This window comes from Nematostella vectensis, chromosome 12, assembly GCF_932526225.1.
Source record: "Nematostella vectensis chromosome 12, jaNemVect1.1, whole genome shotgun sequence".
Taxonomy (NCBI): Eukaryota; Metazoa; Cnidaria; class Anthozoa; order Actiniaria; family Edwardsiidae; genus Nematostella; species Nematostella vectensis.
Window position 1 is genome coordinate 5,569,872 of NC_064045.1, and position 17,759 is coordinate 5,587,630.

At 38.0% G+C, this 17,759-nt stretch overlaps 3 protein-coding genes across 8 annotated transcripts in view; 1 reads left to right on the forward strand and 2 right to left on the reverse strand.

The window, feature by feature from the left end:
* Positions 1-10,327, reverse strand: part of LOC5505605 (DNA-dependent protein kinase catalytic subunit) — a 93,465-nt gene extending 83,138 nt beyond the window's left edge. For 4 of the 6 annotated variants that reach the window (XM_048720240.1, XM_048720239.1, XM_048720237.1 and 1 more), the window contains exons 1-18: positions 10,085-10,327; positions 8,737-8,813; positions 8,382-8,474; positions 7,570-7,644; positions 7,097-7,161; positions 6,840-6,883; positions 6,078-6,190; positions 4,928-5,030; positions 4,776-4,831; positions 4,661-4,691; positions 3,895-3,959; positions 3,414-3,506; positions 3,089-3,148; positions 2,555-2,650; positions 1,362-1,444; positions 943-1,027; positions 595-763; positions 151-200 (exon numbers count right to left, since the gene is read on the reverse strand). In XM_048720240.1, the coding sequence (XP_048576197.1) occupies positions 151-200; positions 595-763; positions 943-1,027; positions 1,362-1,444; positions 2,555-2,650; positions 3,089-3,148; positions 3,414-3,506; positions 3,895-3,959; positions 4,661-4,691; positions 4,776-4,831; positions 4,928-5,030; positions 6,078-6,190; positions 6,840-6,883; positions 7,097-7,161; positions 7,570-7,644; positions 8,382-8,474; positions 8,737-8,813; positions 10,085-10,229 (1,503 nt within the window). In that variant the 5' untranslated portion in view covers positions 10,230-10,327. The remainder of the gene's footprint in view (positions 1-150; positions 201-594; positions 764-942; positions 1,028-1,361; positions 1,445-2,554; positions 2,651-3,088; positions 3,149-3,413; positions 3,507-3,894; positions 3,960-4,660; positions 4,692-4,775; positions 4,832-4,927; positions 5,031-6,077; positions 6,191-6,839; positions 6,884-7,096; positions 7,162-7,569; positions 7,645-8,381; positions 8,475-8,736; positions 8,814-10,084) is intronic. The other 2 variants (XM_048720238.1, XM_048720241.1) reach the window with 2 other exon arrangements.
* Positions 10,328-10,612: 285 nt separating this feature from the next.
* Positions 10,613-12,883, forward strand: LOC5505614 (mitochondrial import receptor subunit TOM22 homolog). The gene is made up of 3 exons (XM_048719869.1): positions 10,613-10,787; positions 11,596-11,844; positions 12,559-12,883. The coding sequence occupies exons 1-3, from the start codon at positions 10,758-10,760 to the stop codon at positions 12,637-12,639; spliced, it is 360 nt and encodes a 119-aa protein (XP_048575826.1). The 5' UTR covers positions 10,613-10,757; the 3' UTR covers positions 12,640-12,883.
* A 2,983-nt stretch (positions 12,884-15,866) lies between these two features.
* On the reverse strand, positions 15,867-17,050 carry LOC5505615 (histidine protein methyltransferase 1 homolog). The gene has a single exon (XM_001626333.3). It carries the CDS (start codon positions 17,013-17,015, stop codon positions 16,140-16,142), a length of 876 nt encoding a protein of 291 aa, XP_001626383.3. The 5' UTR covers positions 17,016-17,050; the 3' UTR covers positions 15,867-16,139.
* Positions 17,051-17,759: the final 709 nt, after the last annotated feature.

The window sequence follows — 17,759 nt, forward strand, 5'->3', positions numbered from 1 at the left end:
GAGCCTGTCACTGCTTGTATAGTAATGGGGTACACACGTGTCTGTTTCTATCACTGTTCGTATAGTAATCTGTTAACGTCACGGCTTTAGGTGTGTCGTGGTAAGGGAACGCTAGCTTAGGCCTTCTCGTACCTTTATATTGTAATTTACCTCATCTAAAAGAACAGGGTGTGAACAGGTCCTGATCAGCCCTTGATAAACTGTAACGACAAAACCAGGCATAAGGGGACAGTCATACCTGTTTAGCCCTATACAACAATGACAAGACACAAGCCCAAGAAGACAATCTGATAGACTAGAATAAAAACACAGGCCATAAGGAGACAATCAGGGGTAAAGCTATTTTGCTTAGCAGCCGCTCTTAATGTCATGCATGCCTTCCTCACAAGCTTGTGGGGAAGGCGTGCGTTAGACTTCAACAAATGTCGGCTATACGGCCATGGTAGAAAACAATATAAACCACTGTAGACCCAGGTAGACGTGTAGACCGAAAATGGGAGTTCGCGCAAAGACCTGTTTCCCCTCTTTCTTTCATATTCCAACATATGTAGAATTTCAATTGGAGTGTATATTTTTTAAGCCTAATTTACTTACCCACTTCCGACAAGAAGTTCTTCAATACAGAGCCCTTAGCAGAAATGTTGATAAGCATTTTGACAAGAGCTTTGTGGCACAGGTATTTAGCGCTTTTACTAAGGCGAGGAAAGCTCTCAAACAACACAATAATTAGCCTCTCAAGAGAGACAAGGAATCCATCAGATATCTAAAAAAAACATGAGAACGGGAAATGGTTACTGGCAGAAGAAGGGCATATAAGTTAGTTCATGCGAATACAATATTCCAGCAACCGTTCAGTGCTATTAAATACAAAGTGAATAGAAATACAAGGCAATTTCTATGCTGTTTTCTTTTCACCAATTAAAAAGCCGTATCTTTGCTTACATCGTCTAGCTCTTCGATGATAAAAGAAAGCGCTTCTAAGAAGTTTGGAAGCTGCTGAACTCTGTCTTCTTGCATCTCACTTTGTCTGAAACAAACGAAATAAAGGTTAATAAAAGTAAAAGCCGCATTGTCACCAGTTTACTTCCGGAGGTCAGAAGGAAACCTCAACCGTTAAAAGACAGAAGAATCTATTAAAATCCGAGATATTAAAAAGGCCATCCGCTCTAAATTATCAATCACATCCTCAAAGAAACTTTCAATAAACACACTGCTTTCAATATTTTTCGCGTTTTCCGTTAAAAATCATCGGAGATTGTTAAGTAATCGACCGGAAGTAAACTGGTGACAATGCGGCTTTAAGTTCAACAGTTATTCCTGGATAAGAAATGTATTTATTTCCAAGAACTAGAGAAAATCACCTGAGATAGATCTGCTCACTTCTTTGCATCATCTCTGTGAACATGAACTTGACATCTTCCGCAGTCATGAACAGCTTACAGGGCTGGGACAAAAAATACGCCACACCAACAGTTAATATCATGTCAATAGGGACTTGCGCTCACGTGACTTTTAGTGTGGCAAACTAGCGTACGCACTCTGGCTTTAAGCGGAAAATAACAGCAACAAAAAGCAACTTATTTAGCGAATAAAGCCAGAAAGGTTTATTTCAGAAAGGGTTTATTTTCTTTTAAATAAATTTAAAAAAAATTGTCGTTCTCTGGCGTCAGGGGCGCTATTTGAAAAAATCTGGTGCTATTTTCGAAAATCTTTTTTTAGCGCGACAAGGTGGTAATATTAAACATACACGACACTTACGGCAACATCGTAATAACTTTATAGGGCATTGTTGTGCATTTTGCGGGCTAAAATGAACAGATCAACGGGTTCCCGCTCAAATAGTTCGCTACCCTGGGTACCAATGCCTCAAACTTGTTCCGTGCATGGGCGATCTTCTGGCTAAGTAATACAATATCATCTGCAAATTCCAGGTCTTCGAGCTTAGTCATTAGGGAAAATTGAATTCCAGTCTCAGCCAAAATGCCGAGCGTCACTGGGCGGGAGAAGTTTGGAGGCCATGGTACCCAGGGTAATATTTTGCTTGCTTTTTAAATGAAAATAGACTTTATTCATTTGTTTTTCCATTCCCTATAAAGTTATTATAATAGTAATTAGCTGCACTCGGGCTAAAATGAACCTGAGTCGGGCCAAAAACATACTATGCCCGCGAACCTCATCTATTTAACAATTAGACTACGAGTTCGAGTTAGTTTTCTATGAGTCAATAGATAGTCAACGAGGCGCGTAGCGGTGTTTGCGGCGCGCACATGATAAACGAAAATTGGAAACTTTAGCTTCAAAACCTTTCAGTCTTCGTAACTTGTAGTGTCCTTTTGTTAGGATGAAAATGCATTTACTAGAAAAAATTGTGAACCCAATTTCTCGAATTTAAATCAAGGTTTTTCGTCTCTTTCCCCGGCTTTTTCGCTGCTCACTATCTATGGCTCAATAGATAGTGAGTACGGGAGCCAATCAAATTGCGAGATTTGTGATAGTATGTGAGTGGATTTATACAAAATTGTTATATTATCCGGCCTAAAGATGACTCTTTTACCTTGGCAAAGAACCCATAGCCCCGGATTGCAATGGACATTTGCTGAGTGGTGCTTGAATCAGAGTCTATTATCGCTCGGAATCGCTGGATAAAATCCTGTTAATAAAAAGGGTAGATAAAATATTAATATAAATCAAAATATACTATTCATACAATGATACACTCTGGCAATTTAATAACAATAATGTGAACGGATTATGCAAGTGCCAATCATATGGTTTACCATTTTCACATGGCTTCCCTGTATACCTAACTGCAAGCACACAAGCCTACTGGTCTCAATTCCATTATACCAGTTTCTTTAAGGTTTTATATGATTAGTGTCTTGTGCAAGAAATTTACCAAAACCACAATGACAATAGAGTTCCAAAGACATGTGAAGTTGGGTAGCTTGCTCAGTCACAAGCAAACAGCACTTTCCATGACAGACTGATGTTGCAGCTCTTTGGTAGGGTCAGGTAAAAAGTGCAGTTACTAAGAGAACGGGAAATAGCCCTTATAATAACCCTTTTACTTAGCAGGGAAATAATTTACCTTAAAAACCTCTTTTGGGTTCACAGCCTCTGCCTCATCTAAAACAATGTACTCGGATACCTACAAAATAGATAATTTCATTTGTATTTACTATATAAGATTGGATTGAACTAAGTTACCTCATACAATTTGGGTACTGATAACATCTATCAAAAATAAAGTCGGCAAGGTTTATCATAAATACACACAGTTGTAAGTATGTATTAAAACTTTTAAAACGTCTGGGAAAAGCATACTAATGTGTAAAAATTCCCCCGTTACTTAAATTTTGTATGCTAATAAGGTAAATTAAGAGGGTTTCAAAGTACACAATGTTGATAAAGACCTGCTTCAGGAATGAGTCCATGGCGTCCAAAGCAGCATATTTTGTTTCACGGTTCTGGTGACAGCACCATCGGTAGATTGCTGGATAGACTATCTGCAAAACGTATGTAAACATATGCTAAATAGTGTCTTGAGTTTTTTTCTACTTATAATACAGTTGTTCACTGGCAAATAACACACTGTAAGTACAAATGACGTAATGTATGGCATGGTAGCTTTATAGCTCAAAATATACCATCAATATTCATGGATTTCTACTTAATTCGGCAGAATACATGATATACCATCAAAAGACACCAATGTTAGGTGATGGTATTGATGGAGTTTACGTTTCTCCTTTTACTTAATCAAACCAATAAGCTTTTTCAGCCTTATCAATACTGTAAGAATTTACAATCACCATTTGCCTTTTGAGCAGACAACGTTCTTTGAAATATTAGGTGTATGCTGACAACCAAGCAAGTTCTTATCACCAAACTTACATTGTGCTCCGTACATATGTACTCCTGAAACTGACCAGCATGCCTGCTAAGCAGGTTGAGACCAGCTAAAATTCAAAGATTACATTTCAATTCATTAAAATAATGCATACATGAAAGAAATGGGTAGTGTGTCGGTACAATTACAACAGTATGCCACTTTCTTAGTATATGGCTGAGCACAATGGCCTTTCCACAGCATGTCTTAGGAAAAAGATCAGGCGCCGGTTTCTCGAAACACTCGAGAATTCTCGGACCCCAAAACTTTATTTTGCATTTTTGCTCAAAATTTCGCATGTTTTCCTTTTGGAAAACCGCTTTCATGTTTTAGAACAGTTTGAACTTCCTCTTGGTTCGTATTCCATATGATTACGCTTTTACGGGCTATTTTCGAAGTTTTTCTGAAGCCAAAAAGTTACCCGAAAAGTCTCGGGTGACTGCGAGGTCCCGAAAACCTTCTTAATATTTTAGCCATATGAATTTCGGGCCCGAGAAGTTCGGGAAAGATCAATATCTATAAAACCAAAAAGAGGATTATCCTTCACATGAATCTTTGTGGTAAAATACGATGTTTGACGATATTTCAACATATTTAGATACCATAAATTTTATAGGAATTAGCCAGCTTTTCAAATTAAAGGAATATAACGTTTTCGGGCCCGAGAATTCTCGGGTATTACGAGAAACGAGCCACAGGCCTGAAAAAAAAACATAATTTTTCCTTTAATATTTATCATTTGTTATCTGTGAGTATAATATTTGTGCATACCTCTTGGGACATCATATCTTTGCAAAGTACCCTGAATTGAAAGAAACAGTCAGAAATTTAAGTGTACATTTAGGGATCACATATTGTTGTATTTTTTTTTCTTTTTTAACTGCACCTGGACGTCAATAGCCATTCTGGTAAACTCATAGATATCTCTTGCAAACTTTGACCCTAAAAAGCGCAAAAGACAAATTATCTTATTAGTCATTACACCATACAGTACATGAAAGAAATGCCACCTTTCATAAAGAATATGTCAAGTAGTACCTTCAGCTGCAGACTGAGTGAAGTTGACAAGGTATGATGAGAGCCCCTTGAGGCAGCCAGCTATAACCTGTTTATCTGGTGACTTGTTCCCTTTGCTTTTCATCTGAATATCGACAAAAGAAGTGCCACATGATATACCATGGTGGTATCACATATCATACCATCTTATGCTAATGCCAATTGTGATGAGGTAACATGGTCATCATATGACATATGTTTAACTCATATTACTTAAATATTAGGGGGGGTCTAGGGGAGGTCTGAGCGGGCCCTGGCCACCCTATTTTCAGATATTGGCTTTAAACTAACAAGAAATATAAGGAAATTCTTGTTTCTCTTTGAAATTTTTGAAACTCTTGTTTCAAGCCCCCCCCCCCCCCCTATATGGAACATCTAAGGTAAAAAGATCTCATTTTTGCATGTGTCTGTCCTCTGATAGATGCACAGATGATGAAACAGTGTGTAAGAAAGTGTGTAAGAAAGAAGCTGAGTTGCATGCCTGTTGTTCATTACAATACACCAAAAACAGGTATTTGACTCTGCCAAGTATCTGAGTCGCATACCAGTTTTTTGTGTATTGTATTTTTTCTTCTGGTTTACGAACACGACTATTTGGGCCTTTTGTATTGATTTTTGTTGTCATTACATATGCTGTGTCATCTTCTGTGCTTTATTGGGGATTAGAGGCTTTGTTTTATACCATAATTCAAATGTTTGTTTCTTAAAGCCACATTGTCACCAGTTTACTTCCAGAGGTCTGACGGAAACCTCAACCGTTAAAAGACAAAAGAATCTATTAGAATCCGAGATATTTAACAGGCCATCCGCTCTAAATTATTAATCACATCCTCAAAGAAACTTCCGAAAGACACAATGCTTTTAATATTTTGACATATTTTTCACGTTTTCCATTAAAAATCATCAGAGATTGATATGTAATCGACTGGAAGTATACTGGTGACAATGCGGCTTTAAGTACAATCTAGTTTAGGGGAGCGTCAAGCGTATATGTGTCCTACAGTATATAATAACACATTGACCCTTGGCCAATCAGGGCATGTGATTTATGAGTGTTGTTGTATTAATTGTGATAACGAACCCTAGAAATCAGTAGATTAACATGGATAGAAATCAAGCAGTTATTACTAACCTCAGAATTCAGCAAGTTGATATAGATGCTGATCAAGCGGTCCGCATTCCCTAACATGTGCTCAGGAAAGACCTCCGCAAAGACACCCAATATAGTGTACAACCAAAACCGCACTGAAAACATAACATGAGATATTTCACATCAATTTTACAATGGCGTTCCATTCTCCCGGCAGAAATACAGTGAAATGTGTAAAAAATTACCTCATTCTTACGTTATTGGATACAACGATATTCTTGATTTTATGATACAAATCTGTTAGATCTTGTTAAATACAGATGACAGTATAACAGAGAGTATAGCTGATACAGAATACAGTTACAGTTATAGTTACAGCTATTTTGTAAAAGTTGATAATTAACCCAATCACTACAACCATATTTTTCATGGATTTCATTTATATCGTAAGATCAAAGACCTCTTTGCAACGATGTGTACCTCAATTTTACAATCATTTTCTTTAACTTCCAATGCATATCATAAAAATCCAGGTTCCACTGTACATTTGGCAGTGGTGACGTAATAACTAGTGCTTGGAGTAGATATGGTGACAAAGAAACGTGCTGGTAATGGTAAAGAGGTCACTAAGATGATGGTGATGATAATAGAGATTATAAAGATATTGTTAAGTTGATGGCGAGGATTATGTTGGTTATGAATATAAAAATGATGATGGTGATGATGTTGATGATCTTATATGGTGGCGATGATGATATGGTTTGAATAAATGGATGGTTATGCTACTACATATTACATACAAACCTGTGGACTGTTGTTTTGATGATTGCAGACAAGCTTTGAAGTACCTGTTTGGATGTATAATGCAACATTACAGCATTAGGAAATTTCTTAAATATTGCTTTTATATGATCTTGTATCTTTAAAGCATAAACAAGAAGCATAATCGATTCAGCATGTGATAAACAATCACCACAGCTCCAAAAGTCTGCTTTACAATATCTTCATTTAAAGCTTAGATCATAGATTTTGCAATTGCCAATCATATCATCACAGCTTACCTGTCAATTAGTTTTGGAATGTCCATCTCGTCAATTATGGAACTTTCAAGCTTTGTCTGCATAAGCTAAAACACATTAACAATTATCATACACCAACTACTTATACACATAATTAAAAGAATACCACATGCAGGATGAGCCCTTTATTTGCAAAGGCAGATCCAGAAGTTATGGAAAGCCTGGGCCTGGATTCATTTTTTTCGATGGATTTCCTTATATTTCTTGTAATTTTTAACCAAATATCTGAAAATAGGGGGAGCAAGGGCCCACTTGCCCCCCCCCCCCCCCCCCCCCAGATGCATCCCTGATTTGGCTTAAGCTATATACAGTACATGGATAACCTATACAGAGATAGGCTGAGTACCTGTTGGAAATTTAACATTATTCATAAGATCCTGTAAATTTCAGATGAGCAAGTAATCCAATGATCCAGGGGATAATGCTGCCACCTCTTTCCATGATTTGATGCTCACCTGAATAAGTGGTAGAAATGTCTCTATCTTTACTTTGCTACTACTCTCTTGGAATAACAGCTTCATACAGATATCCTGCATGCAGAAAAATGTCCTTGTAATTAAAAGATGAACAAAATAACAATCATAATAGGTGTGATTGAGGGGCTAAGTAGTCAAAAGCTGAGGGAAGGACAGAGCAAAAAAAAATGGCAAGTTTTCCCAAAATAAGGTCTGGTTAACTTCGGTAAGCTTGAATTTTTGCATAGAGGCTCCTTATGTTATGTAAACCAACATATCAAAAAGTGTTTTTTTTCTAATGGATTTGTCTTCTAGATATGAGGCTTGAAGTGCAATTTTCAAATGTTTGAAAATTTTCAAACTTCGAATGTTTTTCAAAGTATGAATTCTCCTCGTTTTTAGGGAGAAGTGGGGCTCACTGGGGGGTCGAATTGAAATTAAGCCAACTTTGCTCGCTAATATCTAAATTCCATATCTTCTAAATTTCTTTAAAATCTGGAATTAAGCTTTTGGTCATAGGAACTCCTATGGGAAATCTTGAGCTTATATTTTGAGAATTGGAAAATTTCATGCCATTTTTTTTGCTCTATCTGAGTGAAGTGAATTGCGTTGCCCTGGTTTTTCACCTTCCCTCCCTCATGTGGATTAGTATCTTGAAAGGTACAATGGGACATCAAGACTAAAACAGTTGTGAGAAGGACCCATCTGTTGGTGGTCGGTGGTAAAGTGTGCAACCAGCAAGTATCTATTATAACATTCAGTGTGACACACTTATAAGGTATCTTTATGATCTTTGAATAGCATTGTGTTACCTTGATTGCTACAGCATAAGGATTCACTCTAGTGTTTAATTGTCCAAGGTAGGACTGAAGAAACTTGAGCAGCTCAGTCTTGCACTCAACAAACTAGAACCAATAAAAGAGAATATGAATTGAAAATTGCTGGTTTAAAGAAAACACCAGAGAAAAAAAAACTTTTTTGTTGTTTATATGAGAATATGTGATTTATGTCAGCTCTTACACAAGGAGTATGCTGCTTTAACAGGGCCTAGCAAATGACCATAGGGGTGGTGCTGTGCCCCAAATATTTTTGTTAATGTCTATGTATCAACCCCTCCCCTCCCTCAAATATGTTTAGGCCTGGTACACTGTATGTAATGATCATTACCTCCTGATTGGCTATTGTTTTATGGAGGAAGCGTATGATACCAGTCTTGTCATCAAATAGTATAGATGAACAGCGAGCTGAAAAACATTTGAGTAGTGGCATCAACAACTTCACCACCACCCTACAGGGGAGACGTGTGGAATAGAAGGTGATGAAAGGATTATGGATGAGTTCCGGTAAGTAGAGACCTGCCATATCATACAGAAGTGCAAGAAACTATTAGGAAATAAATAAAACATTGTTGCCCACAAGAAAACCCAAAAGAGCCAATGTCACAGAATATAGTAATTATGCATGGGCTTATTAAATAAATCATTATTGTATGAAGGGCTTGAGATTTTTGACGTTATGGCAATTTCACATGAGTGCACAAGTCAGCAAACAATAGGCTGTGATTATTATCTTGTATGAACAGGAACCAATGCAAATATAGCCATTCCGGCTATAAGCATGCACGCACATTTGGCATGAAAACCTCCTCAACAACCCTCATGTAGCATGCGTTTCGTTTGGTGCGATCTTAAAGAAGTGTGCACTGCATTCTGGTAGTTTTCTATAGTAATGTGCATGCGAACTCATAGCTGGAATGCCCTATTAGACAGGTAGGCAAGTTTTCCAATTTTTCAAGCCATCAACTACTGTATCTTCCCTTACATAAGGTCAAGCACAATTTTGTTTTAGTGTTTTTTTAATAATTCGCACCCCCCTCAATGGAGGAAAGTCCGCCTTCGGTTCACAATAGACTCCCTTTTTGCAGACAAAACTATTAAGAGCCATTGAGCTTCAGAAAATGGTACTATACAAATCAAATTGTTTTTTTGAAGCATAAGTGAATTAGATAAAACAACGCACTCTAGAACATTCTAGATTCATGGCATGTCATAAATCTATAAGCCTAACTTTCTTGTAGCCAAATCAGATAATTCAATGGCATATAAAAAAATCCCCTTTTGTTTTTTCGTGGGTGGTCAGATTTTTATCAGAAAAACTACCCACCACCCCCCCCCCCCCCCCTCATAACCCCACCCCCACTCCCCCGGAAAAATTAGGTCCACATTTTCGTATTTCGTACCCCTCCCCCCTCAAGTAAAATCCTGGAGGTGTTCTGTTAAACCAATGAAACCATCCCTAGATCTGCTACTGACAAGGCTGGCAGTATGCATTTGGGCCCCTGCATTTGTGTGCAATCAGATCAAACGTAGTTGTCAAAGTTATCAAGTTTGTCAACTGTCCAAGATTCATTCAAGTTTGGAGAGTTAATAATGTATACAAAAACTGTCAAAAGATTACATTCATTATGCTTCAAAAGTAGTAAAATAGTATTGCTGACACGATATTTAAACTTTACCCAGTTCTGATTCATCGCGAAGTTGAGAACAGTGAGCCCTCAGATCTCTCGCGATTTCTGCAGACTCTTGGCCACGAAGAGGCGATTCCTCGGCTACCAGTTCGTTCAGCTGTAGCAGACGACTACTAATAGCGTCTGTCATCATAATAGGTTGGGATAGAGATCAGGGCAAAACAAACTCCATTCTAAATGAATGAAGATCGAGAAGTCGTAAAAGTTTCTACTGTCATGTTGTGGAATAAAATCCGCGGGTTTCCCGGGGGGGGGGGGGGGGGGGTGAGCACGTGACAAAAGACCTTGAACCCAGGTTTATCCGCTTTGCGCGACAGGGTCAACCTACAGGCAACCCAAATTTTAAACTTGCTCAAATAAAGTGCTAGCTTTTAACTTTTGACATTTTTGCCTTACGATTTTCTTATCCATTATAATTTTGAATATGTGCATTGGAAAAAAATAGCATTATTGTCTGTACCGTGGAAAAGAATAAGTGGATTCTATAGCGGTAGACCGCAAAGCACGCTGGGGCATATTTGCTGCCTAGAATTTATACAACTTGAGAAATTGTGCATTTTGCTTTCGTATTGTAAAGTAATCATCAATTTTACACTACATATCAGCCATATCACTTCCCTCCTACACCCGTTACGAATATTCCAGTACATACTCTTCAGCAATGCCTGAAATCAGATCGATTGAGGATGAGGTAAGGTTGAGCTTTGTAATTTCTTATTTCACACGTGTGTAGTAAGTAAAATTAAGGCAAGTGATAGTTGTGGCACCGAACATTAAACCAGGTAATAAGTGGCAATTTGTTAGCATATAATAGACGAGAAGAGTGATTCCTTCTTCTGCTTGAGTCCTGGTGTCTCGCTACTTTGTCTTGTTTTGTGATTGAACGTGGTGCCATGTACAGTAACTATAAACTTAATGAGGATTTCTGTACAGGAAACATGCATAAGCAAACGTAGAAGCGCTCGGTAGTTATGAAGGAGAGTTTACAATAAGCAGGACTAAATCAAGTTTTTGAATAAGCGCTTTTGAATAAGAACTTGGCAGGCAGCAATTACCACATTGTCTTAAAGTAGTTGACATTCTTGTCATTAACACCCTACTCCATTAATTAGCATCAGATATGAACATCTTTCATGATCTTATATATATATATATATATATATATATATATATATATATATATATATATATATATATATATATATATATATATATATAAGAGATGTTCATATCTGATGCTAATTAATGGAGTAGGGTGTTAATGACAAGAATGTCAACTACTTAAAGACAATGTGGTAATTGTTGCCTGCCAAGTTCTTATTCAAAAGCGCTTATTCAAAAACTTGATTTAGTCCTGCTTATTGTTAGCCCTCCTTCATAACTACCGAGCGCTTCTACGTATATATATATATATATATATATATATACATATATTAGTCATCGTGATGGTTTTATAGGTGACAAGTACTGACACTTCTATCTATTCATTTCCCCCTTAGAATCTTGATGATATTAGTGAGACAATAGGAGAGCGAATTATGGCATTATCGGAGATGTTCCCAGACAGTGTCCGGAATGTGGCATCTGCTACAGGGGGTTATACTGTCAGTGGGGCAAAATGGTTATACAACTTCACAGGGAAAACCATCTGGATCTTGAGCACTTCTTTCATGATCCTCGCTTTGCCAGTTGTGTTTGAAGTCGAGAGAGTACAGACGGAAGAGGCACAGCTACAACAACAAAGACAGGTTATTTACGATTATATTCATTCTTTTAAGCATTACCATTACAAGCTTACTATTCATCTCACCACTTGGGAGGACACTTCTGATTGGCTGCCTCTCAAGAGGGTTCTGAAAGACTGCCTCTTCATTGCTTTAGAGGCCTATAAATTTTTCCATCCCCATTTTTTGTGTTTTTTTGTATCTGTCCACCATTGTGCATTCTGTAGAGAGAGATAAAGCTTTAATATACAGTACTGTAAAAACTGTTCAGCAACTGGCAACAAGAAATCATAATAGTACAGTACTTTGCTGTGATATACGTGGCTTGTTCCATGTTTCTTCTACTCTATTTCTTTGGATATCATTAAATAGAACTCACGCTTTATCATACTGAAGCTAACAGTTTGTATTACAAAGCATATGTACACAAATGTTTCTGCAAGTTTTAACCAAAGCAATTACCATACTTTTTTGTAGACATGGTGATTGTATGAGAAGTTTATAGTTATCAGAGAACCATTTCTTCAATAAATCACCAATCGGTTTTATGTCGTGTCCAGTTTTGGTCAATACCTAGCGAGCTCATTACCCACAAATGCACAAAAATACAGTACAGTACACAGGTTTGTAAAGGGAATTATTGATTTCCAGTGGATTCCTGTGGAACAATACTGGACTCAGCCCATTCTTTTCCAGTCATTGCTGGAATGTCTTATTGATGTCATCTTCTTGTTGTAGATCCTTCTTGGCCCAAGTGCAGCCTCAGGTGGAGGAGGGATAGGGGGTGTTCCCCCAGGGTACCCTGCTGGTGCAAGATGATAACATGCTGGAAAATATATTGGCATTTAAAGTGCTTGTAACAATAATCATATGGTTATATTGCAAAAATGTGTACATTCTAAACAATCTTTTGTTTTATTAAGAATGAAAATATCCCTTTGGTTGAAAAATTGGTACCCTTGTTTTTTTAAATGTTTCTTCTGTAAACAGGATTCAATATAACCATTGTATTTATAAAACAGATTGTTTAAGTGGTGAAATAAATTACTCCATGTTCTTTTTAGTAACTTGTAAGGGTTTTTTTCTATTGGAGTCACTTTTAGAATTCAATATCTATTTCAAAAACAAATTCCTCCAGTTAGGGGGAGAGAGAAAACTTTAGTGGGCTCCATACTGTACATTACAGGTGCACCAGGATTGGCTGAGTGGAAGTATGCGGGCAGGATATTATATGGAAAACATCCTATATTTGTTATATTTTTGCATTCAAGAGGGGTTCAGACTCCACTTATACCCCTAACACTCCTTCCTCCAAGTAAGAGTGTAGACTCCTTCACTAATACACTCCTTCCTCCAAGTAAGAGTGATGACACCCAGATTGTTATATGCTAATAAGCCCTAAACATAAAAAAGGAATAGCAGTTTACCCCAAGGTATTGCCTGTGGGCTTAATTAAAGCTGCATTGTCACCATTTTACTTCCTGAGGGCTGATGGAAACCTCAACCGATAAGAGAATCTATTAGAATCCGCGCTATTTAACAGGCCTTCCAATCTAAAGTTTCAGTAACATCCTCAAAGAAACTTCCAAAAGACACTACTTTTACAATTTTAAAATCTTTTTCACATAATTGCCTGGAAGTAAACTGGTGGCAATGCAGCTTTAAGGGAAGAGAACAGCCAATTTCTGAACAGCAATAAAACTCCAATAACCCCTAATAATTGTGGCAATCCCTTGAGTTACTGTAATTTTCAATAATCTTCAAACTCTTATCATTATTTTTAAAACTTTATTGAGTATTAACCAATTTGATTCCTGGCTTTATTCAAAGAAATCAAATAACATTTGGTGATGGTAATCATTTTAATTCCAGAAAACATAAACACTTAAAAGACAGTACACAAGTTGTGAGGCTCATTCATCTCCACGTATACATATCTATGCCAACTTTCCAAGTGTGTGTTGGAATTTAAAGATAACTGGGTTAACTTCCACATTCAATGGAGCATGATAAACGTGCATGGAGAATGACCACCCCTGGTGCAACCTTTATCTCATCAAGAAGCTATGCATCCATACAGTATATCTAATGACGAAGAAGTAGTGGACAAATGCTGGCTTGAAAATTAATTGAAATTTGTTTCGTTTAATCTCAGTCTGATGATAGCTATGAGCTAACCTGGGTACCAGAGCCTCCAAACTTCTCTCGCCCAGTGACGCTCAGCCAAAATGTCGCGACGAGCGAAGTGAGGGGGCTCTGGGCGGGCGAGTAGCTTTTTTCAGTTCCAGTCTCGAATTAAATGCCTAAACCCATTTTGCGGTATGACGTAGGTCACACAACATGAGAGCTACCTATAAGCTTTCAAAGTTTTGTTGTTATTTTCATACTTGAGTTATTAAAAGTATCACCGAATGGCCCATCGAGAAATTTTCCTGCACTTATTTCTGTCATATCTGCAACAACACTTCTTTAGACAAGTTTAATTTGTTTACTGGCTGTAAGACAAAGAAGGAGCAATTCGCAGAACATCTATTTATTATTCTTTACCAGCAAACATTACAATAAGAAACCACCTGTGTAAGGCAGCTTGAAAAGCTACAGGATGTAAAGGAATTATTAATAGAGAACTGCAAATAGAGAACTGCGATAGGTTGGAAGCCACAGAAAGTCATCGTTCGGGCCCCGATGCGGGCGGGCTTACTCCATCTTCAACTTCGCCTTCGGTACAAACTGCAAGATCCCTGCAGCTCCCAGCCCGTAAACAACAAGGAGAATCAATGACTGTTGTCGAAACTAGCATTGAGATCTGTACAGGACCCGAAATGATCCCAGGACCCGAAACGATCCCAGGACCCGAAATGATCCCCAAAAGTACCCCAACTGATCCTCGGACCCGAAACGATACCGAGGAGTCCCCGAAATCAACCCCAAGGAATTGCGGTAATGGACAAAGGGAAAGCAGAAGAAATACTTGCAAGTTTTGAAGCATAATAAAGGGTTAAGAGCGACTCGATTTCTAAACAACGTGACTTAAAAATATTAAATTCCAACACAATACTTCTATTTATTACATTGCCCGGCGTTAAACCCATAAACAGAGTCCAAAACAAATACACAACTTTAAATTGCTACTGAAAGGAATACAGCATAAACATAGCACAGCTTTGCTCAGATCAACCAAACTTTTGACCTTCCATTACACTCTTAACATTTTGCGGTTCCGACACATGACTCCGACACTATAAATCTCATTTCCGGTAAACATCACCCCTAAAAATTAATATTCATCTGACAACCAAACATGTATTTCACCACGAAATCCTTGTTCACACGAGCGAATATTTACCTACACATTTTAGGCAGCCGGTTTGGCCGAGAAGATGGAATGACAAAAGCACACTGAGTAATACACTCGAACAACCCTTCTACTATCGATGCAAAATATTAAGAGGATGTGAAAGCAATATTATGTGAGTTTTGAATTTCCTCATGTAGTCGTGCGTATACCCCGGCATGATCTCACGATATGATAGGTCTTTCATTTACCGAAAACAAACATGCCAAAAAATAACTTTAAAACATTTCGCTTCCTATGTAAAGCAGCATGTCCCATCTGTAAAGACTTTCTTTTATGGCTTGTTATGTAAAAATGATTTATCCACGCCGGGCTCCTCAAATTACTATCACATGAGTTGTTAGTTGACCCCAATTTTTGACTCAACCACTGTATTTCCCCCGCAGTCGTATATAAAAATCTTAATACTATAGTTTTAGTTAATGTAAATTTCCTTTTAATAACACAAACAAAGCTAAATGTTTCATATGTTTTTAAAAATGAAAGCCAATCCTTACACATTCCTTTAGTTGTCCATTACTGTAATTCCTTGGGGTTCATTTCGGGGACTCTTGGGGATCGTTTAGGGTCCCGGGATCAGTTGGGGTACTTTTGGGGATCGTTTCGGGTCCTGGGATCGTTTCGGGTCCTGGGATCATTTCGGGTCCTGTACAGATCCATGTGTACTTTGTGTAAGCAAACCAACTACATGTAATTGAACACCTGAACTTTCAACCTTTGCAAAACAACGAAATATGGGAATATTGACCAAATATGGTTTTATGTTACTATGACAATCTCGTTGACCAATCAGCTGCAGAATACAAAATCTGTATTTCTGGAACTGAAAAAAGCTACTCGCCTGCACAGAGCCTCCTCGCTTCGCTTGGTCACTGGTCAAGAGAAGTCTGGAGGCTCTGGTACCCAGTGTAGCTATGAGCGGGAAACTTGCAAATTACTGTAGTAACCTAATTTAATTAAACTATCATGTAGTTTTCCACTTCAAAGATAGAATTTCCCTTTGTAGTCCTATGCTGTATTTCTTGCATACAGACACATCAAAAACCCCTTTTTCTTGAATCATAGTAGCGAATGTGCCAGTGCCTCCACCAACTCCAAAATAATGGCTCTTTGCTGCAACAAATACAACACCACCAGGTCTTCTGAGGTGTGCCTCAAAAAAACTATGTAATTTATCATAATTATCTACATTGTAAATAGTCTCTGCAGTCAAGATTACATCATAGCACTTTTCTTGACATTTTTCAGGATTAATGAAGGATTCTAATTTCCCCCAATCACCAGAAAAGAAGTTTGTGATCTTTAGTTTCTCTTCAATTGAAGTGCTATTTGCAGCCAGGTTCAATGTAACATTAGGAAGAGTAAAGTATTCAAGAACTTCCTCATTGTAGTCTTGAAAATCTACAGTCGCGTTTTGCAGAAGAGCAAAGATTCCAGGCAATCCGGCACCACAGCCAAGCTCCAAAACTCGTCTGTTTTGAAGTAGTATTTGACTCTCTTGTAAAAACTCCACTAAATCAACAGCACACTCCCATATTTTAAGCCCTCCTTCGTACACAGATGGTATCAGGTCAGTACTCGTTCTAATAGCACTAGCTATTTCCATACTTTTATCATTTGATTTCAGTTTCATCTCGACATCTTGCAGGTTCAAATGTACAAAGGAAAACCCTCCAATGTTTTGCTTTTCTGTTCGTATATCCAAGGGAAGGGTGAAGTCTTTAGGGACGGCGAACTGTTTTCCTGGCTTTAGAGTAAGTGAATTTGCATTGTCGGTTATAGACGTTTCACTTTCTTCTTCATCATCAACATGAAAGTTGAATCTAAAACCAGCAGCCATTTTTAATCGCTGAGGGACCACGCCTTACCACAGGTATCCTAATATTATTCAGAAGTGTGAATCTTAACTGAGCCTGTCGCCTCGCTTCCACTTGAACAAAATAGAGCAGCTATCCAGCGTATGTTACTATTTTTTTCTTATATGTGACTTTGACTCGGTTGACATTTTCCATTTTTTACCGAGGTCTTTTTTTCTCGTCACCGTAACGTAGGGAATGTGTACAGGATGCCATCCTCCCACACACACCAGAAAAAGGCTCACTTTTTTAAGTATTTTCTGTACTTTTCTATCAATCTTATTACCAGTGCACCTGTTTTGTACACCCATCACCTCCCAATGTGGTCTACAAATCGCACCAGCATTGCGAAGGCCAGCATGCTTGAAGATCCAGCGTACTTTGCGGGCTCTCCCAAAGGTCACTTTCGCTGTCAGTTTTAATCAAATTGGCTTACGTTTCCGACGTGTCAAGCCCCTAGAACTAGTCTTACTAGGAAACTTTTCCAGCGGCTCTTTTGCGATTTACCTTTGGGAGCGCCCGCAAAGTACGCTGGATCTTCGAGCATATAGGGCCAGCAATATTGGCTGTTTTGGCGAAGACGATGCCACAGTTTGCGCGGAGCTCTAAAGGTGCTTTGACACTAACACAACACCAAACACAACAGAACTTGTCAGACTTGCAGTTATGAAGATTATCAAAACTTAAGACCTTGATAGAAAATTCTTTCATTTGTTTATTTATTCTTA